Here is a 26288-nt window from a genome sequence, read left to right as displayed (position 1 = left end):
CACAGAACCCCATGACCTGTCCCTGACTTTTACTAAAAATATCCCTGCCAAAGTGGGAGCTGGGCAGCTGCTAGGGGACCCCCACCCCCGGTGGCTGGGCAGCTGCTGGGGTCCTCCTGCTGCCTGGTGGCTGTGAACTGCGACGGTGGGGGTGGGGTGAGGCTGACAGCTCCAGCCCCATTGCCCCAGGGCTGAAGTGAAAAATGTCACAGAGGTCTCTGGAAGTCACGGATTCCATGACTTCCGTGACAATCGTAGTCTTAAGGATGATCCATACCTCCCACAATATATTTTTCAAGATCCATGGATCCTACACATGCCTGTCACAACATGTAGTGTAGCTCAGTTGGGGCATTTTATGCCCAATAACAACCATGTGAAACAACGCAATCACTATGCTCTCAAAATGTAATCACACAGAAAAATGATAAGACAAAAATGCCATGTCACCTGTGGGTGAATACTTTTCACAAAATGGGCACTTGATATCCGACTCTCCGTCCTCATCTTCGAAGAAAACCTGCACAACAGCTTAAAAAGATGAGCCTGAGAGATCCTCGTAACTTTGCTAAACACTAAAAATCATGAACTCAATAAAGACACTGGATTTATGGGTTATTACAACAATCTGTAACCTACTAATACTCCTTTGTCCTAGAACTGCAGAGGTGTTAACTGCCCACTTCCCTTGAATGGTCTCTTGCAACATGTGTTAACTCCTTATGCTAAACAATCTGTTCCACCTTGTATTTAGCTGTGACACTCTGAGTACCTTTCCCAGATCTGAAGAAGAGCTCTGTGTAACCCCTGGCAGAGGGGCAGGCCTACCGACACCTCGGCACACCGACGGGTTTCCGTGTCCGACAGACACCCGAGGACACCATCCAAGAGATCTTACAGGATGCCTCCCAGATCGACACCTCACTGCTAGCACCGTGGCAAAAGATAAACGCCCTGAACACCTTCCTGATCCCCCACATCTCGTTCGTCCTAAGGGGATCCGCCGTGGCAAAGGTACCCCTCAACAAGGCAGACAAGATCATCCGGCAGCTGGTGAAGAAGTGGTTATTCCTTCCCCAGAGAGCCAGCAACAAGCTAGTCTATATCACACACAGGCATGGCGGTGCTAATGTCCCCCGCATGGGTGACCTGTGTGACATCGCGGTGATCACCCACGCCTTCCGCCTGCTGACGTGTCCCGACGCCATGGTAAGGAGCATCGCAGCAAAAGCCCTCCATGACGCAACACAAAAGCGGATCGGTAGAGCCCCCTCCAACCAAGACACCGCCAGCTTCCTGAGCGGTTCCCTGGATGGCGAATTTGGCTGAGACGGGGGCGACATCGCTTCACTGTGGTCCCGCGCCCGCAATGCCATGCACCGTCTGGGGAAGCGCATTGGCTGCCGCTGGGAGTGGTGCGAGGAGCACCAGGAGCTGGGAGTCCTGGTGCTGCAGATCAGGTCTGAGGACAACACCATCATCACTCCGAGCGCCGGGGCCTGCTGGAGAGGACCCTGAAGGCAGCCATCCACTCGCTGTACACAGAAGCCGTGAAGCGTAAGCTGGACCAGGGAAAAGCCTTCGAACTGACCAGCAAGTGGGACGCCAGCAACCACTTCCTCGCCGGGGGCGGCTTCACCTGCTTCGCCGACTGGCGGTTCATCCACCGCGCCCGGCTCAACTGCGTCCCACTCAACGGAGCCGTCCGCCACGGGAACCGAGACAAGTGTTGCAGGAAGTGCGGCTACTCCAACAAGCCCCTGCCCCACGTCCTGTGCAGCTGCAAGCCCCACTCCAGAGCCTGGCAGCAGCGCCACAACGCCATCCAGAACCGCCTGGTGAAAGCCATCGCACCGTGCCTGGGGGAGGTCGCCGTGAACTGCGCCATCCCCGGTACCGACAGCCTGCTGCGACCCGATGTGGTCGTCACCGACGAGGCCCAGAAAAAGATCATCCTCGTCGACATCACGGTCCCCTTCGAGAACAGGACCCCGGCCTTCCGAGAAGCCCGAGCTCGGAAACTGGAAAAATACGCCCCTCTGGCCGACCCCCTGAGAGCGAAGGGCTACGAGGTGCAGCTGGATGCCCTGATCCTCGGAGCCCTGGGCGCTTGGGACCCCTGCAACGAGCGTGTGCTGCGGACCTGCGGGATCGGTAGACGCTACGCACAGCTCATGTGGCGCCTCATGGTCTCGGACACCATCCGATGGTCCAGGGACATCTACATCGAGCACATCACCGGCCACCGACAGTACCAAGAGGAGTGAGCCGGTACAACATTGTGTACCCACTGTGGGAAAGGGACTGAGATGCTTTCCCCATTGGACCGTATGAACTGGAACCATAAACCCACTGAACATTAAATCCCACCAAATGAGGGTAGACCCATCCCCACCATCGTATCCACTCACTATACTCCGCACCTGAACATAGCCATTATGTGGATAACTTACCCCCATATCTCAATGTTTGTACTCTGACCGATTAAACTTTTACCCCCAGTCGGGGAGATTGCAGATTATTATGTAATCCTTACTCCACCAGCTCCTAAATTGAATTTCGCACCCCTTGATAATCTGTACCTTATCCCCTGACAAACAGAAACTTCTATGCTTGAACTCTGTACCGTTTCTTATTTCAACATTATCTTAATAAAATTATTAAATCTGAAAGCTTGTCTCTTCCACCAACAGAAATTGGTCCAATAAAAGATATTACCTCACTCACCTTGTCTCTTGAATTGAAACTCATATTATAGATGTTTTGACATTTTTGAACACAAATGCTTGCTTGTGAAATGTTCAAAAATTCAAACTTGTAGTCTGATATTTTTCCTCTGTTGCATTAAATAAATTTACTTTAAATATTTGGGGACAGATTAATATCTGGTATAACTCCCCTGTTTTCAGTGGATTACTTCATGCATGAATTTGGCCCTTAGTGTCAAACATTTTTAGACATGTACACAATTATAAGGATACAAACTTGGTTTTGAGGTACCTTTAATTATTTGCTTTTCTGATTTCTCATTTACATGTCAGATTCTTTTTACAATGGTTCAGGAAACTCTCATCACAAAGTTCTGGGTAAAGAAGAGCAATATACATTTGTTACAGACACAAGTATATAGAGCAAAAAGAAAACAATGTCAAGTGGTTACTTGTTTATAAATTCACTCTGTTCTATCTTGTCAATATTTACATATTCATTGTTCAGGGTATTGTATATGTAAATAATGCTGTGCATCACTTTGTTTACTGTGAGAAAAAGAAAAGGAGGACTTGTGGCACCTTAGAGACTAACAAATTTATTTGAGCATAAGCTTTAGTGAGCTACAGCTCACTTCATCTTACCTTGCATAATTACTTAGCCACTCCCAGTCTCTATTCAAGCCTAAGTTAATTGTATCCAATTTGCAAATTAATTCCAATTCAGCAGTCTCTCGCTGGAGTCTGGATTTGAAGTTTTTCTGTTGTAATATCGCAACTTTCATGTCTGTAATCGCGTGACCAGAGAGATTGAAGTGTTCTCCAACTGGTTTATGAATGTTATAATTCTTGCCATCTGATTTGTGTCCATTTATTCTTTTACGTAGAGACTGTCCAGTCTGACCAATGTACATGGCAGAGGGGCATTGCTGGCACATGATGGCATATATCACATTGTTAGATGTGCAGGTGAACGAGCCTCTGATAGCGTGGCTGATGTTATTAGGCCCTGTGATGGTGTCCCCTGAATAGATATGTGGGCACAGTTGGCAACGGGCTTTGTTGCAAGGATAGGTTCCTGGGTTAGTGGTTCTGTTGTGTGGTATGTGGTTGCTGGTGAGTATTCGCTTCAGGCTGGGGGGCTGTCTGTAGGCAAGGACTGGCCTGTCTCCCAAGATTTGTGAGAGTGTTGGGTCGTCCTTCAGGATAGGTTGTAGATCCTTGATAATGCGTTGGAGGGGTTTTAGTTGGGGGCTGAAGGTGATGGCTAGTGGCGTTCTGTTATTTTCTTTGTTAGGCCTGTCCTGTAGTAGATGACTTGCGCTATATTGATGACATCTTCATCATCTGGACCAATGGAAAAGAAGCTCTTGAGGAATTCCACCATGATTTCAACAATTTCCATCCCACCATCAACCTCAGCCTGGTCCAGTCCACACAAGAGATCCACTTCCTGGACACTACAGTGCTAATAAACGATGGTCACATAAACACCACCCTATACCGGAAACCTACTGACCGCTATTCCTACCTACATGCCTCCAGCTTTCACCCTGACCACACCACACGATCCATTGTCTACAGCCAAGCTCTGCGATACAACCGCATTTGCTCCAACCCCTCAGACAGAGACAAACACCTACAAGATCTCTATCAAGCATTCTTACAACTACAATACCCGCCTGCGGAAGTGAAGAAACAGATTGATAGAGCCAGAAGAGTTCCCAGAAGTCACCTACTACAGGACAGGCCTAACAAAGAAAATAACAGAACGCCATACACATTGTAAGGAGAGTGATCACTTTAGATAAGCTATTACCCACAGGACAGTGGGTTTGTTGGGGGGGGGGGGGGGAAGAAAACCTGGATTTGTGCTGGAAATGGCCCACCTTGATTATCATACACATTGTAAGGAGAGTGATCACTTTACATAAGCTATTACCAGCAGAAGAGTGGGGTGGGGGGAGAGAAAACCTTTTGTAGTGATAAACACCCATTTTTTCATGATTTGTGTGTATAAAAACAAACATCTTCTGTATTTTCCACAGTATGCATCCGATGAAGTGAGCTGTAGCTCACGAAAGCTTATGCTCAAATAAATTGGTTAGTCTCTAAAGTGCCACAAGTACTCCTTTTCTTTTTGTTTATATAGTAATTTTCCTTCATTGGGACTGATGAGTTTTGCACCATCATGCTTTAATCAATTGTTGTTTGACAAGTGCTTGTTTTCTTAAATTGTCTTGCTCATCGTTTATCTTGTTCTTTCATCAAGTCTCTCAGGGAGTTATCCCAGGCTGGTTTTGATCACAGCTATCTTGTTCCCATTGATAGGTGCCTGTCTCATCTTTAGAGTCGTCAATCTGCCTTCCTCAGACATTTCTATAGGGGTGTGTTGCAGCCTCCTGGTGCCCTTGCGTCTGTCTCCAGTGCTCCCTAGAACAGCTGGTTCAGTGATGGCTTTCACACTTCTCTTAACACCCATTCCTGATTCACACATAAAACAGAATTAATTTACACAGAACATTTTGAACAGGAACATCAAATTACAATGCAGAAGCCTTCATTCTAAATTAGACAAAATACAAACATAAAATCCTACTACTACAATCTGAGGGGTGAAAGGCACGAGCCAGTCAGTAGTCACTATGCGGCACAGCATTAGGGGAAGTTAAAATTTTCATCAAGGACTCCAGCAAAACCCCTATGCTTGCAAAAAGTATCATGGAATCTTTAACATCTATATCAGTGGTTCTCAAACTCCCCCCTCCCACCCCTGGACTGCTTTTGATAAAAGCACCATGTATTAAAAAAAAGTAATAATTAACTTTTTTTGTTCTATAAATAAAAGCACACAACTCATATTTTAATACCAGTAGTCTTACCTTTCGAATGCAATGATGGGGCTCTCTCCCCCACTGCAGCAGCCCCCAAGCTGGGAAGCAGGGGGCGGGTTTCTGCCCGGCAGCCACAGCCCTAGAGCTGGGGAAAGTTGCCTCTTTCTCTGGCGCCGTAGCCCTGCACATTCTAAATTCCCCCCCACCCCGTCTTCTCACCCACTGCGCCCCCCGGTCACCTCCTCACCTTACATGTCCATCTTCTCCAGGGTCAAGGCACCTAATTGGAGCCACTAATTAGATGGGCGGCCCTTCAGTCTCTTGTGTGTAGCCGCCCAGGTGCACACCTTACAGAGAACTATCTGGAGACCGCCTGAATGAAGCTTGCAGACCACAGTTTGAGAATCTCTGATCTATTTAAAACATTCAGGATGTTAGTTTTTAAGGTCTTGCATACATCATTTGTACAGTATGTGATGACTAACATACAAAGTGATATGGGATTATACATTCTTAATTATGTATCTGCTGTTTTCTGAAACAAGTGAGCGTGCATTGGCATGTATGATACTGATACTTAGGCAGTTCTTGAAACGGAGTAGAGAGATTTATCCAACATGACCAAGTCTCCCCACTGCTGAGAAATAAGAGTGGCGGGGGAAGTGTGTGTGTAATCAGTTTTGTGGGCCAATACCATCGCTTTACTTGTTATACAGGGCCAGATTCTGCAACCCTTGCTCACCTGAGTAATCTTTACAGGAACAGTACTGTTTGAGAAAGGATTACTCAGGTGAGCATGGGTTGCAGGATGAGTCCCAATGAGAGAAAAAGGGTTTTGCTCTAATTATATTGTTGAAGCAATATATATATAATAAATTTAGCAGAATTTTGCTTTAAGCTTCATGTGCATTAACATCTTGCACTGAATTTAAGCTGACAATGAATTCTTTGGGACTTACATAACTTTTATATTCTTTTCCTTGACGCTTTCAACATTCGTGTTCAATTTATCTGGCTGCATGAGAGCTCCCTCTACTGGCTACTGTAACTGTACAACTTTTACAGCCTGCATGGCAAAATGAGGGCAGAGTTTGACCTGCAGTCTATTACTGCTGTTGATGTAGGAGAATGAAAGAATCCAGTCAGAGTTTGCAGGGCTGGCAGTTGAAAGAAAAATAATCTTTTTGCTTATAAATGCCTCATTTGACATGGAAACAGACAATAAACATGGAATCCCATGGCATTCAATGAGATTTCAGAAAAGTGCAGTTAATTAGTCTTGTAACTGAAATTTAGTCAACAACTTTGTACACAAGATTTTATTATTTAATACAAACATTGCATTAGTCCCTAGAGGTCAACTAGATCATGGACCCATTTTACTAGGTGCTCCACAAACATAGTAAATGAAACAATCTCTGCGCTAGAGAGCTTAGTGTCCAGTTCACACTTTCAGCTGCGTTGGCTCTGCAGGACAAACAGGAGCTAATTGCAGTAAAAAACCTATTTTGTCATGGACATAATGTGGTAGGGCCTTCAATGCCTGGGCAGCCTAGGGGCTCGATCATTGGTTAGGGGCTGGAGGGGGGACCTGCCCTCCTTTCCCTTAGCTCCTGGCTCAAGAATCCTGGGCCACTCACACCCCTAGACAGGGGAGATGGATCTTGCTCCCAATCATGGGGGGCATGGAGGAGACTCAGGACCTGTTGTCTGAGCTGCTCCCTACATAAGTCCTTTAGTTTGGGGCACGGCCCTGATAGTCCAGTTTCCCCACAATTGGGGCTTGGCAGTAGATTCCCCTTTGCTGGGGAAGACTTGCTTGCTTGCAGTGGCTGCATAGGTAGGCAGGTTGCATCCGTGTCTTCACCAGACACAGAGAGAGCTCCTACCTCTTCACCAGTCAACCCCTGACTGACCCGGGCTCCCTTCTTTTCTCCCTCTTCCAGGCCTGGCATTGGCTGCAGGTATAATGGGGCGGGGCTAGCTGAACCCACAGGTTCTTTAACCCCTGCTGTGCCTGGCAGCCATCTCTCTGCTCCTTCACACATAAGCAGATGCGACTGAATACAGACAAGGGGCAGATCTGCTGAGTAAGAAAGTGCTATTTTTGCAGTCAATTTTCAGGAAAAAAAACCTCACTTTAAAATTCAGTTACATTAAGCTTGAGTGAAACCCACTTTACCCATGAAACCTCACTCTGTGTGGGAGAAGTACAGATGGGTTGGGGAAGTGAGAGTCACTCCCACCTCCTGGTCAGCAGTGTGATGCCACAGTGCCAGTGGACTGATGTAGCAGCCATAACTCATAGTAGCCCTTTGTGTAACACAGTGGGGCCACTGGGATTTACCTGAACACAAATCCCGTGCCTCACCGCTGGCCCACACATATTGCTATACTTCCCTCTACTCCATGTCAGATAGTGCAGAGACAGTTTTTGCAGCTGGAGGAGGATCACAGTCTCTTAGCCCTCAGGTTCAATCCACAAAGGTAATTAGGCACCTACATCATATTTTTAGGCACCACTGCAATCCACAAAACTGCTTGGCAGCTACCTAAACCTGTAAGCACCTAAATTCACTGAATGCCTAAATTTTTCTGCCTCCTCTGGGAATGCCTACTGCTGCCTCCCTCCTGCCTAAGCCCCAGAGCAATTTGCAAACCAGGGAAGACAAATGTCATGGACATATGTCATATGCAGGGGCCTGATCTAGTAGGTAGCAGATCAGACCCCTTGGGTAAGATCACACAAAACAGCCTGGGGTAAGGGACCCTTTCTTATAACCTTTAGCCAGTGGATAGGGTACTCACCCAGCATGTGGGAGGCCCTCAGTTCAAGTCCGCCCTTCTCTTGAGGGGAACAAGGGATTTGAAAAGAGAATCATTACCTCGCAGGTGAATTCACTAACTACTAGGCTATAGAGTCATTCTAACTCTTTCTCTGGCCCAATTAATATTTAATTGTTAAATTAAAGTGAAACAAGTTCAACAGGAGACATTTCAGGAGATCTGTATCAGACTATCTGGTAGTCCAGTGATTAGGGTACTCCCTGAATGGTAACAAATCCCTTCTCCCTCTTAGGAGGCACAGAACTTGAACTGGACGCCTCCTCCATCCATGATGAGTACCCTATCCATTAGACTAGATGTTATAAGGGAGGACCTGCCTCCCTCCACACTGGGCTGTTTTATTTCAGACTGTGCCCACAACTTAGGCAGCAAATGCATACCTTCCCCCAGTTAATGGATTGCAAGCAGAGATAAGAGCTTCCCTGCAGCCAAATTTAGGTACCTATCTCTAAGAGAGGGGCGTGGCTTAGCAGCCTCCCCCCCCTCCCCCCCAGGGCAGCATTGGCTAGTTTAGGCAGCCCCCTCCTAGCATGCTGGCTCTGTGGATATTAGAGAGACAAGGTGGGTGAGGTAATCTCCTTTATTGGACCAACTTCTGTTGATGAGAGAGACACGGTTTCAAACTTTGTGGATCACAGTCTAAGACATATATATTTCCCCATTCATTGTACAGAAGCGTAGGCATCTCACTCAAGTTTTGTGGATCAGAGTGTTGTTCTTGTGATCTTGTTGGTCAGGGGTGGGCAACATTTTGGCCCAAGGGCCACATCTGGGTATGAAAATTGTATGGTGGGCCATGAATACTTACAAAATTGGGGTTGCGGTGAGAAATGAGGAGTTCAAGGCGTGGGAGGGGGAACAGGGCTGGGGCAGGGGGTTGGGGTGCGGCGGATGTGGGAATGAGGGCTCTGACTGGGGGTGTGGGCTCTGGGGTGGGGCCAGGGATGAGGGGTTTGGGGTGCAGGAGGGTGCTCTGGGCTTGGACCAAGGGGTTCAGAGGGCAGGAGGGCGATCATGGCTGGGGCCGGGGGTTGGGGTGTCAGGAGGAGGACTCTGGCTGGGGGTGCAGACTCTGGGGTGGGGCTGGGGATGAGGGGTTTGGGGTGCAGAAGGGGGATCGGGGCTTGGGCAGGGGGTTGGGGTCTGGGAGGGGGTCAGGGGTGCAGGGTCTGGGCGGCACTTACTTCAAGCAGCTCACGGAAGCAGCGGAATGTCCCTCCTCTGGCTCCTACATGGAGGTGCAGCCAGGCAGCTCTGCGCGCTGCCCTGTCCGCAGGCGCCGCCTCTGCAGCTCCCATTGGCCACAGTTCCTGGCCAATGAGAGCTGCGGGGCCAGCGCTTGGGGCAGGGGCAGGGGCAGCACGTGGAGCCCCCTGGCTACCTCTACGCGTAGGAGCTGGAGGGGGGACATGCCGCTGCTTCCAGGAGCCGCACAGAGCCACAGCATGCACAGAGTAGGGCAAGCCCCTGACCCCACTCCCCAGCTGGAGCTTGAGGGCGGATTAAAACAGCTGATGGGCTGGACACAGCCCACGGGCCATAGTTTGTCCACCCCTGTTCTAGGTCCCTAAAAGTTAAGCTCTCAGATGCTCAGCGTCACACTCCCTAAGTCCCTTTGTGGATCAGGGCCCAAGGGGTTAAATTTAAGTTATTGTACAGCATCTGTGCTGACCCTCTGCCACAAGGTGAATTTTAAACATTAGGAATAAAAGTTAAAACATAAGATATTTGAATGTCCAGCGTATTGCTGTAAATGCTAAATAAATAAATAAAGACCCCAGAGTTTAGTGTAACATTCAGGGCCATTCCTAGGAGGGTGCGGGGCCAGGGACATAGGCACCGAGTTTCTAATCTGCCGATGGATGCTCCCCCCAGCTCTGCCCAGGCCCTGCCCCCCCTCTACCCTTTCCCCCAAGGCCTCACCCCTGCCCCGTCTCTTCCCTCCCCCACCCTCCCTCTTCTCCACCCAGTTCTGCCCCCTCCTGCGAGCATGCTGCGCCCTCACTCCTCTCCCATCTCCCCAGCACCTCCTGACACCACAAAACATCTGATCCATGGCAGGCGGTAGGCACTGAGGGGGAAGTGGAGGTGCTGGTTTGCGGGGCCCGCTGGCGGGCAGGAGGCGCTGGGGGGAGGGGGAGGTTCTGGTAGGGGGGCTCCTCCAAACACCCCCTGCCCACCTGCCGCTCGCCTCCCAGTTCGCCTCCTCACTCCAATCACCCGCCCGCCTCCTGCCACCCCTCCCTGCCTGCCTTCTCATGATTTTATCGAGGCGCAGGGCCCCCCAAAGCACAGGGCCCAGGGCGGTTGCCCTGATTCGCCATACCCAAGGCACGGCTCTGGTAACATTAATAGCACAGTTATCATTTTAACATCAGGAAAAGGGATGAGAAGGGTAACAAAGGTTATAATGGAAGATCATGGGATTGCTGTTTGCATGTATTTTGTTGGTTCCAAGATTTTTTTTAAAATTATATATACTTGAATGAATGGTGTTTGTTTTAGGCTTTATATTGGCTGCTTTTGTAATAGTAAAATTTTTAAATGGTTAGTCAAATAGAATTGTTTAAACCAACCACAATGGGCCCATACCTAAGGCTACAATTATGTCATGGAAGTCACAGAATCCATGACTTCCATTGACCTCCATGAAATTTTCTGCCCTGGGGGCTGGAGCTCTCCGCCAGCCCCTCCACAGCTCCCAGACCCCGTGCTGGTGGAGGGACCCTGCAGCTGCCCAGCCAAGGGAGGTGGCAGGGGAACCACCCACAGATGCCCAGCTGCAGCGGGTGAACTCCCTGCAGCTGCCCAGCCGTGGCAGGCGGAGGTGGGAACCCTGCAGCTACCAGCCTCAGTGAGCGGCGGGGGACCCCCCTCAGCGCCCAGCCACCCTGGGGTATGAGGGGATCCCACAGCAGCCCAGCCCTGATCGGCAGGGAGACCCCAGAGCTCCCACTCACCGCAGTAGTGGGGAACCCAGGAGCCCCAGTAGCAGTGAGTGCTGAACCCACCCCCCCATTTTGTCAGGGATATTTTTAGTGAAAGTCAGGGACAAGGTCACGGGTTTCCGTGAACTATTGTTTATTGCACGTAACCTGTTGTAACTATGCTGGTTCTGGCGAGACCCAATTGAGAGTGCCAATTCAGGACAAATTGCTTAAAGCAAGGCAGTTACAGCCCAAGGCTGGGGTTTCTATGCACACCAAGGCAAACCAAACCAAACAAACAAACAGAGAAGACTTTGGTTTTACCCCACTGGCTAACCACAAGTCACACAAGCAATTCCCTTAGACACTCCAGTTTCCCAGTATCACCACCAGTGCCAGTCGTTATGGGGACAAATGGTTATGAAAACCAATACCCCAGTAAAAGAAAAAAGGTTCTCTCGATCCCAAAGGACCAAGCCCCAGACCCAGGTCAATATACAAATCAGATCTTACCCACAAATCATGCTGTTGCCAATCCTTTAGAATCTAAAATCTAAAGGTTTATTCATAAAAGGAAAAAGATATAGATGACAGCTAGAATTGGTTAAATGGAATCAATTACATACAGTAATGGCATATAAACTTCAAGTCAGTTCACTAGTATAAATTAAAATATATATATACATAGGTGCCGACTCTGTGCGTGCTCCGGAGCTGGAGCTGGAACTATATCAAAGGCACAGCATGAAGTATATTAGTTTTAGCTTTATCCTGTAGCTAAAAAATGAAGTTCCTGGCACTTCTATCAGTTGGCCAATACAACTCTAACGCCTCCTGGCAATGATGGTGCCCATATCTTTTTGGCTGCACTGTGTGAATAGATCTTGGTTTGAGATTGTTTTGGGCCAAAAGATAGGGAGGATTTTTCTGAGGCACGTTGTAGGGAATGTAGACTGTTTGGACTTGTCATACTTTCTCATTTCCCAGCATTCTGGACTATAAAAAAGTAGCGTTGAAAGTACGCAGCTCTGATAAATCTTGAGTTTGGTTTTGTTGTTGTAACAAAAAGTTAATCTGGCCCTGGCTGTGTACATAAACAAACTGCTCTGCATGCCCCCCTCCTGCCTAACTCTACAGGGGAATGAAAAGCAGATAACAAGCCACCTCTCTTTGTTGTACTGCTACCTCTTCAAGAACAAGTAAATTAATGAAAAGTCGATAGCTGTGTCCTGTTAAGCTGGAGGTGCCATTTGTACATCTTTGTCACAGGAAATACAATTACACACTTAGTCGAGATTCCTTTCCCTGCATCCAACTAACCCATGCTTGACTGCTGGGACTGACTGCACTGTGATGGAGTCTCAAACAGGTCCTGGTCCGCAGCATAGCTGGACCCACTGATTGCATGTCCCCCAACCTTCTCCTCCTCACTTTTCACACCGGAGGCCTGTGACTTGGGCTCCTCAGAGATAGCCACGGTGGTCTGAGGGGTGGTGGTGGGGTCTCTGCCAAGTATGACATGCAGCTCCTCGTAAAAGCAACGGGTCTGTGGCTCAGCACTGTTGGCTTCCCTAGTTCTGATATGCCCAATGCAGTTCATTTGCTTTCATGCAGCACTACTGCTGGTCCCCTTCTCCTGCGTCCCCCTGGCAATCTGTTTATAGATGTCCACATTTCCGTTACTAGTCCGTAATTGTGTTTGAATAGCCTCTTTTCCCCACAGGCCCAGGAGATACAATATCTCTTGTCCACTCCAGGCCGGAGCATGTGCGGAGTGTATAGCCAGCATGCTCAGCTGGGCAGCTGTTTGGTGTGCTTGCCAAGATGGACAATCAGAAAAAGGAATTTAAAAAATTCTTTAAAGGGGCTTTAAAGGGGAAGAGTGCCTTCCACTCTCTGTGACCCCTGGGCAGTGGAGTTCACAAATGTGACCAGAGTGGTCAGTATCAGCCATTGCGGGACAGCTGTTGGAGGACTGTTAGGGTTGACATAAGTAATGTAGCATCTACATTCGCGCTGCATTGACCTTAGTCGATTGACCATGGCTCAATGCTGCTCAGGGAAGTGGTATTACTGAGTTGCTGTAACGTGGCACTTACATACGTAGGAGACAAATTTAAGAGTAGACACATGCACAACTAGGTCGATGCAAGGCAGCTTATGTCGACCTAACTTTGTAGTGTAGACCAAGCCTAAGTGCTTGATGAGTGTGACAGTTGAATAAGAATTGCTAGTTCCGTATTAAAAGGAGTGCCATATTGGAGCTTTGTATGTTACTCACTGGAAACAAAAGAAGTCTTTGTAAAAACAAATCATGTCGCTCCTTTAGATTCAGGAGAAGCTCACATCTCAGATAAGAAAATTGAAATATTTTCCTTTAAAGGTTACTCATTTAAGAAATCTTAGTGCACATATAAGACACTATGTAGCATAGTGAAAGTTCAGCTTAAAACAAAACAAAACCAGGGCAGGTCAGACTGCTGTGAGTACATGCAGTAGGCATAGCCTTCCAAGCTCATAGAACAATTTGCATCCTAGCTTCCTTGCACTAACATTGCTAATATTAGCCAAGCCCCATTGAGATTTTCATATGATGTTTATAGGCCAGGATCATAGAATCATAGACATGCAGGTCTGGAAAGGACCTCAAAAAGTTATTTGGTCCAGCCCCTCCCCCCCCCCACACACATATACACATACTGGACCAAGTATACCTAAATCATCCCTGACAGCTGTTTGTCTAACCTATTTTTAAAAACCTCTAAAGACAGGGATTCCACAATCTCCCTTGGAAGCCTATTCCAGAGTTTAACAATCCTTGTAGTTTAGAAAGTTTTCCTAACATCTAACCTAAATCTCTCTTGCTGCAGATTAAGCCCACTACTTCTTGTCCTATCTTCAGAAGACATGGAGAACAATTGATCATTCTCCTCTTTATATTAGCCTTTAACATATGTAAAGACAGTTTCTCTCAAGTGATGGAAAAACCCCTTCCATCATTGTAGGTTCAGTCTACGCTACGGGGTTATGCCAGCAGTCAATCTATACTGCAGTAGTTATTGGTGTACTACTCCCCATGTGGATGCTCTCTTTCGGAATAAAAGTGGCCTTTTTACAGTTTAATTAATTAACTTGAATTTATACCAGTATAACTCCTGCAGTATAGATTCACACCTTGCCTTATGCTAGTATAACTTCCTGATAACTCCCCATGTAGACAAGTCCTTCATTGACTCCATTTAAGTTGGACATGCGTATCAGAGGGAAGAATGTGATCCTTCACTAGTATGGAGCAAATATCAGATCAGATCAGTACAACTAATTACAAATAGGTTTATCCAAATCCTTTGTTTTAAGAAACAGATTTGCATTTTATATGGACATTTGCAAAAAACTACGCTGTGTCTGACAGTACCTGCCTGAATTATTTCTAATTAAGCTGAAAACTGTTGCTGTCCTCCACCAGGTTTTTGGTTTGTAAATTTTGTATGAAAATATGGAGACTGTATGAAATACTGTATCAGAACAGTAAAGATTACAGTACTTACTTTGTTGCTGTTTAAGAGTATGCAAAACAAAACAAAAACAAATTAAAAAAACCTGAGTTTGACACTGTTTCACTACAAATCTTTTGAATAGGTTGTTCTTTTTAAGTATTTTTAAAATAAATTAGATTGTATTAGTTTACAGAGACCCAAGATTACAGCTGGATTTGTGATTTAATGAAGAGCTACTTTTCCTGTATTTTTGAATCCGCAGTACATAGCGAATTTGAATAACAAATGCAGGCATTGCGGTAACCTAATCAGTAATACTGCCTGCCTCTGGAGGCTACTGACGCCTCATAGAACACTTTGAGCAACATTCTGTTTAGAAACAATTCTGTTTATAGCTAATATTTTTGAATTATTTCATGTAAATATCATTGTCAATGTATGACTCTTTGATTCCTGCTCCACTCCATTCAAAATGCAGCAGATAAAATTATTTTCCTAACCCATCTATCTGTACCAGATCATCCCTGTTTTTTGAATTATTCCAATGGCTCCATTGTATCAAATATAAACATCTTATCCTGACCTTCAAGGTGCTGTATAACTCCACCTCTTCCCCCCTACCTGATCTAGTTTTTTATTGCTTCATTCTCCAGTCCACTTTGCTCCCCTTCATTTATATCTCCAACAAGCATCTCTGCACCTTTTTTTCACATCATACCCTATACCTGCAATGCCCTTCATATTCCAGTTAACAAAGTCAGCAGCCTCTCCTCATTTAAATCTATCCTGAAAATTTGCCTTTTGTGCAATGCTCACAATAAACACGTCAAGAATATTTATTACCTTTTTTAGTTTTGAATTGTATAAAAAAGAAAAACTTATCTGAACTACCATGATGTATATGTGCTTAACCTAAATAACCACATGATCATACTGCTCTGATCCCTATTTTGCTACACCCCTGTCTTTCCAACTTGTTTTCCTGACTCAGATCACATCCTGTATTTAGACTGGAAACCCTTTGGAAAAGGGAACATGCCTTATTATTTAGCATTTCTATGGTGGTAGTATGGAGAATTGGGGCCTCATCGGGTATACCTACACTGCAGTTAAACACCTGTGGCTGACCCATGTCAGCTGACTCAGGCTAGCGGGACTCAGGCTGCGGAGCTGTTTAACTGTGTTATAGATGTTTGGGCTGAGACAGCAGCCTGGGCTTTAGGACCCTCCCTCCTTGCGCGGTTCCAGAGCTCAGTCTCCACTCCAGCCTGAGCCTGTGTGTCTAGATCACTACTTTACAGCCTCATAGCCCAAGCCCTGTGAACCTGAGTCAGCTGACACGGGCCAGCCATGGATGTTTAACTGCAGTGTAGACATACCCATTATGCTAGGTTCTGTACAAACGCAGGTAGGCATGGTCCCTGCCTTGAAGAGCTTGCAATCTTATTGTCTCCTGTTAAGTGCTGAGTATACCTTTGAGTACTATAAAAAAATAATAAATATCAATTAAAAATGCAGTGAAAGAAGATTTATAATTCCTTATGGGCAAATCTTGTGTTCTGTGAAAACCATAAGTAAACGGGCTTTATGGAAGAAGAAGTGATAGACTCTTCCTCTGGGCTACAGGTCCCTCATGCTACAGGACAGTAACCTCCTGGGGTTAGAAATAAATTGCACTCATACACTATGAGAATTTTACACCTTCCTCTGAAACATCTGGAGTAGATGGGCCATGGTAGTCAGATCCAATATGGCAATTCCTATGTTCTTATGCTTCTGTAGCTTCAGACACAATCCCCACACCCATCTTCCACAAATGTTTTGGTCAATAGATCTTCATAGTTACAATTCCACTAGCCACATCCCCTTCCCCTATCCACCCAGCTTCCTTCAAATACCAGTTGTATGGTAGTACAGAAGGGGGGAACAAGGTCCCTATGTAATGTATAGATGCCATTTTAGGATTGTCAGGGACAGGTTTAAACATTCTTTCACTCTGAGTAGAAGGAAGAGAGAGATGCGCTCTAAATGCAGGAACTGTCAATATAGTACGGCTGGGCAGGCTATCATGAATTATTGAATAATGTGCAGTAGAAGACATATGCTCTTTGCTGGGAGAAGGCAAGAAAATACCAGGAAGAATCTTATGTAAAAAGCACCCCACCCTATTTTCATTTATTTTCACAGCCTTTTAGAACACTCAGTGTAGAGTCTGACTATGGGTAGCTCATTTTGGTTATTGTGACCAAGCTCCCAAAGGCTTCATGCACCCATTAATTCTGGGATACTGGAATGAATCTGAATCTAGCATGACAGATTTGTCACAATCCCCCAATCTGTCCTGTCTGCAGCTAGGACCCCCTTGTTTGGTGGAAATGTGCCAGTCCTGATGCCTTATTTCTCTTGTATCAGGGGGTAGCCGAGTTAGTCTGTATCCACAAAAACAACAAGGAGTCCGGTGGCACCTTAAAGACTAACAGATTTATTTGGGCATAAGCTTTCTTGGGTAAAAAAACCACTTCTTCAGATGAGAACCAAATCTGTCTTTCAAAAAGGCCAGAACACTTGAGACCACTTTGGTCTGTGGTCTCTTTATACATAATTTAGGTTGGGAGAGGAAGACAGGAGATCTGGGGACATCTAATGATTGATCTACACTAAAATTCACTGTATCTATGGCTCTGGCATAATGCTAAAAACATGTTTAAATCCTGTTTGTGCTGCAAAAAACCAGCACAGTTTTTAATTATTTTAGGAAAAGACTGTGTTGTAACCAGGTCCCATGATAAATTTGCATTTAATTCTAGTACATATAATCTTTTTAAAAAAGGAAATATGGTCTATTGTTTAAAGCATAAGACTCTGAGTCAGAAGATTTGAATTCTGTTTGTAAGTGTGTGGCTTTGGGAAAGTTCTTAATGTCCCAGGGTATGTCTACCCAGCAGCTGGGAGTTGTAATTCCCAGCTTGGGTATACATATGCACACTAGTTCTGCTTGAGCTAGTGCCTAAAAATAGCAGCACAGCCATGGTAGCATGATTGGTGGCATAGGCTTGCTGCCTGAGTATATACTTACGGTCTCAGACAGGATTGTACTTGCTTGGCTACACTGAGTTGCTGCCTGCACTTCCATGGTCAAGTTACCATTTTAGGGTGCTAGCTGAAGCAGAGCTAGCATGTGGATGTCTACCTGAGCTAGGAATTACACCTCCCAGCTTCTGTGTAGATGTACTCCCTGTGTCTTGCTTAACCATATGTAAATTGGGAATAACACTTATATAACACTTTTTTTTTCCACTGAATGCATCCGATGAAGTGAGCTGTAGCTCACGAAAGCTTATGCTCAAATAAATTGGTTAGTCTCTAAGGTGCCACAAGTACTCCTTTTCTTTTTGCAAATACAGACTAACACGGCTGCTACTCTGAAACTTATAGTTTCAGAGGTGTTAGGAGGCAATTGGCAAATCATTGTTTGTAAAATTCTTTGAGATTTTTGAAATTCTTTGAGAAAGAATGCACTACAGAAGTGTAAAGAAGTATTAATAAATCCATGGCAAGGGAGCAAAGCATGTGTCGGTATATAGGTTTGTCTGAAGCTCTAGTGATTTATACTATCATCTAATATAATTTATGTGGTTCTGTCGGGAGGGATTTAGGAATACTAACCACTGAATGGATTAGTCAAGCAATGTCCAGCAAAAGGTCACTAAGGCTCGAAAGCAATGCATGATCTCATTGCTGTAGTTTTTGCCCTTTGCCCTCCACGCCCTTTCAACATTTATTTTTCTTCATCATGGCATATGCTAATTTAAGTCCCAGTCCTGGAAAAACTTACTACTAAGCGTAGAGAGCTACATTACCATGAGTAGTCCCACTGATTCCAATAAAGCTACTGTCAGTAATAAGGCACACTATGAGCATTTGCAGGACTGGGGACTTAGATAGCAAACTCTTTGAGGCAGGGACATTTGGCTTAATCCTACTCCCACTGAAGTCAGTTGTCACGCTGTCGGGAGTGGCTCATGACTGTGAATGCAATCCTCAGGGGACACAGTCAAAAAGCAGGACAGAAACTCCAAACCAGTTGTCCCTTCTTTCTACAATTAGACTTCACCAACCCAGTAACAGTCTTACCATGGGGTCACAGACAGTCCCCTTGGGCTTTCCAGTTTATCTTGCCACCCAGGCAAGCTGGACTGTGTGACAGACAGTCACTTTACACCACAAACCAAAACAATATTCAGGTTACTCCCAGTCCCAAAGGACCAGTCACTTTCCCCAGGTCAATTGTACTCAGATCTCAAACCAAAGACAATGTCTATAGTCAATCCTGTAATAAACTAACTAAAAATTTATTAACAATAAGAAAATAAATAAGGAAGTTATTTACAAGGTTAAAACAGGAACCATACACATACAAATGAGTAGTCTTAGATTTAAAAAGGTAATATAAGCTTTTTTATAAGCAGCTCTGTATGTCCTTTAGGGCTGACCCATGCAGCATGGGGATCTCTTGCTTATGTTTTGGAATCTTTGCCCCCAGAGTTCAGACAGCATAAAGATGCCAGTTTCTCCTTTTTGGAGATTTTTATCCCCTTCAACCCAGAATCTAAGCTGATGGGATGGGGAGTAGGAAATACAATCAATAAGATCTCTGTCCTTTAATGCTACACAGTGCCTCATTTGCCTTCAGTGGTCCATCTTGTGTGCAGGACCAGCACTTTACCTTAATTAATGTTGTTTTTCCTGTATTAATGTATTAAATATTTTTGGATGTTTTTATAAATTTTCGAATATATTGATTTATATTACAATACAGAATACAAAGTGTACAGTGCTCACTTTATATTATTTTTATTACAAATATTTGCACTGTAAAAATTATAAAAGAAATAATATTTTGCAATTCACCTCATACAAGTACTATAGGGCAATCTCTATTATGAGAGTGTAAGTTACAAATGTACATTTTTTTTGTTACATAACTGCACTCAAAAACAAAACAATGCAAAACTTTAGCGCCTACAAATCCACTCAGTCCTACATCTTGTTCAGCCAATTGCAAAGAGAAATGAGTTTGTTTACTGGAGATACTGCTGCCTGCTTCTTATTTACGACACCTGAAAGTGAGAATAGGCATTCACATTGCACTTTTGTAGCCGGCGTTGCAAGGTATTTATGTTCCAGATATGCTAAACATTCGTATGCCCCTTCATGGCTCAGCCAACATTTTGGAAGACATGCTGATGTTCATTAAAAAAATTAATTAAATTTGTGACTGAACTCCTTGGGGGAGATTGTATGTCCCCTGCTCTGTTTTACCTGCAATCTGCCATATATTTTATGTTACAGCAGTCTCGGATGATGACTCAGCACATGTTGTTTGATTTACAAACACTTTCACTGCAGATTTGACAAAATGCAAAGAAGGTACCAATGTGAGATTTCTAAAAGTAGCTACAGCACTCGACCCATGGTTTAAGAATCTGAAGTGTCTTCCAAAATCTGAAAGGGACGAGATGTGGAGCATGCTTTCAGAAGTCTTAAAAGAGCAACACTCAGATGCGGAAACTACAGAACGTGAACCACCAAAAAAGAAAATCAACCTTCTGCTGGTGGCATCAACCTTCTGTGGTGGATGAAAATGAACATGCATCGGTCTGCTCTGCTTTGGATTGTTATCAAGCAGAACCCATCATCAGCATGGATGCATATCCTCTGGAATGGTGGTTGAAGCATGAAGGGACATATGAATGTTTAACGCATCTGGCATGTAAATATCTTGTGACGCCGGTTACAACAGTGCCATGCAAACGTCTGTTCTCACTTTCAGTTGACGTAAACAAGAAGCGGGCAGCATTATCTCCTGGAAACGTAACCAAACTTGTTTGTCTGAGTGATTGGCTGAAGTAGGACTGAGTGGATTTGTAGGCTCTAAAGTTTTAAATTGTTTTATTTTTAATGCATTTTTTTTGTACACACACGTCTACCCCAATATAACACGACCCGATATAATGCGGGTTCGCATACAAAGCGGTAAAGCTCCGACACACTGCTCTGAGCAGCGTGTTAAGGGTGCCGGGCCGGGGATGAGGGGTTGGATAAGGGGCAGAGGGTCTCGGGGGTGGTCAGGGGCTCCCCCCCACAGGATCTGGGAGGCAGAAGCTGGGGGGGGGGCACTTTTGGGGGCCCCACAGTCCCAGAGTGGCCCGGGGGATTAGCAGAGGCCCAGGAGCAGCCCGCTCCTCTTCCCTCGCCCTGGCCCCAGCCGTGTTGCTCGGGGGAGAGGGTTTGGGGGAAGGGATCCCCGCCCACACTCACCAGCAGCAGCGGAAGCAGAGCAGCCCAGCCCCAGCCCGCTTCATTCCACCACGGGGGGTGTGGATAGGGGTCAGAGCAGTCAGGGGACAGGGAGCAAGGGGGTTGGGTATGGGGTGGGGTCCTGGGGGTGATTAGGGATGGGGGTCTCTGGAGGGGGCGGTCAGGGAACAAAGAACGGGGGGGGCCAAAGTCAGTTTTGTCTCCCGAGGACCATGTTATAATTGGGGTAGAGGTGTAATTCAACATTTGTAAGTTCAGTTTTCATGATAAAAAGATTGCACTACAGTACTTATATTAGGTGATTTGAAAATACTCTTTCTTTTTTTACAGAGCAAATATTTGTAATAAAAAACGAAGTGAGCACTGTACACTTTGTATTGTGTTTCAGAGTAACAGCCGTGTTAGTCTGTATTCGCAAAAAGAAAAGGAGTACTTGTGGCACCTTAGAGACTAAATGCTCAAATAAATTGGTTAGTCTCTAAGGTGCCACAAGTACTCCTTTTCTTTTTGTATTGTGTTGTAATTGAAATCAATATATTTGAAAATGTAGAAAACATCCAACAATATTCTATTATTGTTTAACAGTGCGATTAATCACGATTAATTTTTTTAATCGCTTGACAGCCCTAATACTAACCGACAGGTAAACCATTTATGCATTGGGCCTTGGCATGAACTGGCACCTGGTCTGCCAGCATCACATCAGTATCACAGTTCACACTGAATTTAGTAGATGCAGGATTGGACCCATTGTCTTTTACTTGTCTGTAAAGAAAGCATCATGCCCACTTATGGTGCTGGATAAATAACTAATAATAATTGCATACAAAACATATGTTAAAATAAAGTTATTTAGATTGTAAAGTCAAGTGATGTTAAATTAGGAAACGCCAGATTTCTGATTGCTTGTGCATACTTAATTCTGCCTCATCATGTGTCCAACCTTTGCACTGAATTAGGCAGGAGTCCTGTGGAAAAAACTGCATGTGATCATGTAGTTAAAGATTGTATAATATTGCATATGCACAAGGAAAGCAAATTAAAGTTGCATGAGCAACTGGAATTCTGATATTTCCTATCTTTTGAGTGCTTGACTTTGCAGCTTTAAATAACTTTCTTTTAATTTTACATGTAATTTTATAGTTTTTTTTAAAAAGAAAAAATATAACAAAAAATTATGTTACATATCACTGTAACAATCTCCCCCCTTCCCCTATCAGCAGTATTTAAACCATGAACCTTCAGCACAGATAGCTACTACTCAAACTACAGGACTATTAGTTGGGAGCAGAAGAAGACTACTATCCCAGTGGGAGCTGGGGGTGAGCTACTGGTGCCATATACTCCATTCAGTGGTGGTTAAGGGAAGCCCAACCCAGCCCAGTATTTCCCTTCCCTTCAACTAGATAATAGGAGACATCCTGATCCATATGATGTTCCCTGAATGGAGATGAACTGGTGGGATTACATGCTAGGTCCTGGGGGTTATGTTAGGGGAGCCTGGCCCAGCTGTCTCTCCTGATGGGAGCTAGGAGACATTCTGACTCATGTGGTGTCTTAAGCGGAGGGGACGGAATGTGATGGGATGCTGGAATCATAGGCTGGGGTTGGGTTCTGAGAGCCCATTTGGGTTCTTTCCCCCACCATTTGCTACTCCAGCACTTCCAGGTGTTCAAAGTTTAGTGTGCTGGGTAGACAGGGTAAAATGTTTCTGTTGTTATTTTAGTGTGCTGTCAAAATGTTCTCAAAGACAGAAGTGACAGAAGTGAAATGGTGATTTTCAAAAGTTTATAACTCAGCCAAACCAGAATGAAATTTCAAAGGGTGGGGGTAGTGGGAAGGCATATTTCTAACTTGAGGCTTTGTTTCCCTGCTGAATTTTGAAAACAATGGACGGAGTTGTTAGAGTGTCTCAGAAAAAGATTGCAAGAATATTTTTAATGAAAAGTGTTAGACAATCTAAATATAAGTCATTACCAGCTCCTTCTGTAATATAGTAAATAATGTAGAAAAACAAATTTTAAAATAAAAATACCTTCAGTTTTATTAGTTGCATTACACTAGCACTCAACAGACCAAGGCCCATCTAGTAAGAAACACTCAGCTTGCAATCTTATTTAAGAAACATAAAAGTAGATGAAACAAACAACATAGGGGCGTGGGGAGGGCACGAGAACAACCGTGTAAGAATAATGCCAGGGTCCACTTTCCTTTGGCTCACAAAAAAGCGACGCAGCCTGCGTCGCTCTGCTCAGCTCCGCCCGCCCTGGCTTACGGAGAACAGGTGAGCAGAAGGGAAGCGTCACTGCGCAGGCACCTAGCGCTGAATGACCATTGAGTGGTTGGGGCGGGAGGCCAGCAAGGACAGAGAGGCGGGTCTATAGAGGGAGGGAGAAGAATTTGAGGCCCGGGGGCGGGGCGAGCAAGGAGGGGAAGTGGGCGGGGCTGGGAGAGAGAGCTCGACGATGACAGGTTTCAGAGTAACAGCTGTGTTAGTCTGTATTCGCAAAAAGAAAAGGAGTACTTGTGGCACCTTAGAGACTAACCAATTTATTTGAGCATGAGCTTTCGTGAGCTACAGCTCACTTCATCGGATGCATACTGTGGAAATTGCAGAAGACATTATTATATACACAGACACCATGAAACAATACCTCCTCCCACCCCACTCTCCTGCTGGTAATAGCTTATCTAAAGTGATCATCAAGATGGGTCATTTCCAGCACAAATCCAGGTTTTCTCACCCTCCGCCCCCCCACAGACAAACTCACTCTCTTGCTGGTAATAGCCCATCCAAAGTGACCACTCTCTTCACAATGTGTATGATAATCAAGGTGGGCCATTTCCTGCAGGAATCCAGGTTCTCTCACCCTCTCATCCCCCTCCAAAAACCACACACACAAACTCACTCTCCTCCTGGTAATAGCCTATCCAAAGTGACGATGACGTTGTGGGGCGGAGCTAAGGAGAACCGGGCGGAGTTAGGGAGGGGGAAGGCGCGTGACTGACGTGAGGTGCTGAGGTCAGAGTTTGCGCAGATCCCGGAAGTGCAGCGGGTGGGCGCGGGCAGTTCTCTGTACTGCTGCGGGCGGACAGACAGGCCCACCAAGCGCAGGCAGCAGGAAGGAAACATGGCGACCTTTATCTCGGTGCAGTCGAAGAAGGCCTCCGAGGTGGACTTGGCCAAGCCGCTCTGCAAGTTTATCCAGCAGACCTACCCGGCCGGGGACGCGCAGGCCGAGCACTGCCGCGCGGCCGAGGAGCTCAACAAGCTGCGCAAGAGCGCGGTCGGCCGCCCGCTCGACAAGCACGAGAGCTCGCTCGAGACGCTGATGCGGTGAGGCGGGGAGCGCGCGCGGGCTCCACCGTAGCGGGGGAGGAGAGCGACGCCCGGCCCCGGCCGGACAGGTCGGCGCTGTGCGCCAGCCGGGCGGAGAGGCCGGCGGCGGCGGCTGTGCGGGCGGGCAGGAACTGCAAGGGGCGGGTGGGGGGTGGCAGGCGGTAGGGTTACCGGTGGGAAGCCCTTGCAGAGCGGACCCGGTGTTTCCCCGCGAGGCCCCGCGCGTCGCGACCCCCCGCGTCGCTGTGGGCTGGTGGGGTTTCTGCCCCCCACCCCGGCCGCGTTCACAGGGCGGCGGTTTCTTACCTGGGATGTGCTCGCGCCGCCTGGGCGTCTCCTGCGTGACGTCAGGGGCCCGCCCATCTCGCCGGGGCACCGTGGCCGTGCTGGGAGGCGAGGCGGCGTCGCGTCGCGCGGGCGGCCCCACCAGGCCGGTGGCCTGAGCGACGCGGCCCGTGGGCGCTGGCGGCGCCGCTCTCCGCCCGCTGTCTCCGGCCCGTTGCCACAGGCGGTAGTCCCGGACCTTACTGCCCCTTTCCTGTGGCTTGCAGCTCCCCCCGGCCCGCGTCCTCTCGTGCCGTGAGCTGAGCGGTTTTCACGTCGCCGCCTCCTGTTTTCCTGCTCCTCGCTTCTGTCGCGTTTGTTGCTTCTTAACTTTTTGTTGTTATCTTGTGTGTGTTGCGCCCCTTCCCGGCTTCCCAAGCAGCGCGCGCGTGTGTGCGCGCTGCTGGGTGTGAGGGGAGTCTGGCTCTGTTGTGCCGGGACTCTTGCACTCTAGGTGAGTGGCAAAGGAGAAACAGGAACCGTGGGCAGCTGCGCTGCTGCGTCTACCCTGCAGCGCTGTACACCTGAGCTGCTTCTGTGCCCAGCTGTGGGGGATGCTGTGCTGCCCATCTGCGCCTTTACCCATGGAAGCGCTCCATCCCCACTGGATTAGGCACAGTTTGCTTGGGAAACACCGATGTGGGTGTTGATTACAGGTTTCAGCGTGCCAAATGATACCATGCATGCTGGGGCTTGTAGTTTGTGACACAGGTATTGCTAAATTGAAGGAATGATGGGAAGCCCTTTGGCAAATTGTTAGTGTTGCATTAATGGTGCAAAATCCCTGTATTAAGATCTCGGAAATATCCCAAATAGTAAGCTCCTTTGACAGCCAGGAGAGCAAGTTATAGTGTCTGGTTACACAGGCGAAAGGTATTGTAAAAGGGCCTATATGAGCAATAGACCTCTGAAATGTGAATTAGACCAACTTAAGGCTTACACTACAAAATAGTAAAGGAAAAATCAGTACCCCAGAGTGTTTTGTGTACTTTGTTTTGAAAGTACCCAATGAAATCTCAGAGGGAGGGAAGTAAATGAAAGAACCTGAGTCTTTAACTCACCAGACTCTCATGAAGGTGGTAATGGAAAACCAGTGTCTTCTACATGATGACTTAATGTTGAAAGTAACCAGGTGTACTCAGTAAAACATACCACACAAATGGTCAGAATTTGAAGACACTAACTTTTTAGGCCTTGTCTACACTACAGAATTTTGTCGACAAAAGTTATGCCGCTTTAATTAAATGTCTTGAATTAAACTACTGTTGCACATCCACACTATGCTGCTTGTGTCCATAGAGTGCATCCCCACTAACAGCTTTTGCATTAACACAAGAGGAGTGCACTGTGGGTAGTTATCCCACTGTGCAAGGGGGCCGCAGGGTGCTTCGGGAAGGGTGTGCAATGCCTCCTGGGGAAGGTACCACATCACATGATGCAGGTTTCTCAATCCCATCCTTCCATGGGCATTCTAGTAGATTGCCAGCCGC

The 26288-nt window shown here is 46.4% G+C and overlaps 1 protein-coding gene and 1 long non-coding RNA gene across 4 annotated transcripts in view; one reads left to right on the top strand and one right to left on the bottom strand.

Annotated features, from left to right (window-relative positions):
* Positions 1–4852: 4852 nt before the first annotated feature.
* Positions 4853–25481, bottom strand: LOC114018863. 2 transcript variants are annotated; one of them, XR_005223961.2, is made up of 3 exons: positions 24781–25481; positions 5790–5955; positions 4853–5192 (listed from the first exon to the last, which is right to left on the bottom strand). It is a non-coding gene; the product is annotated as an uncharacterized LOC114018863 (long non-coding RNA). The 2 variants fall into 2 exon arrangements; XR_006288888.1 differs by lacking the exon at positions 24781–25481 and adding an exon at positions 23906–23926.
* LOC102930263 (programmed cell death 6 interacting protein) overlaps positions 24087–26288 on the top strand; it is a 55471-nt gene continuing 53269 nt past the window's right edge. The window contains exon 1 of one of the 2 annotated variants that reach the window (XM_037890136.2): positions 24087–24471. In XM_037890136.2, coding sequence (XP_037746064.1) covers positions 24266–24471 — 206 coding nt within the window. In that variant the 5' untranslated portion in view covers positions 24087–24265. The remainder of the gene's footprint in view (positions 24472–26288) is intronic. The other variant, XM_037890135.2, reaches the window with a different exon arrangement.

This window comes from Chelonia mydas, chromosome 2 (genome assembly GCF_015237465.2).
Source record: "Chelonia mydas isolate rCheMyd1 chromosome 2, rCheMyd1.pri.v2, whole genome shotgun sequence".
NCBI classification, from domain to species: Eukaryota; Metazoa; Chordata; order Testudines; family Cheloniidae; genus Chelonia; species Chelonia mydas.
The sequence above is the reverse complement of the archived record's forward strand: the minus strand, read 5'-3'. Positions and strand labels throughout refer to the sequence as shown.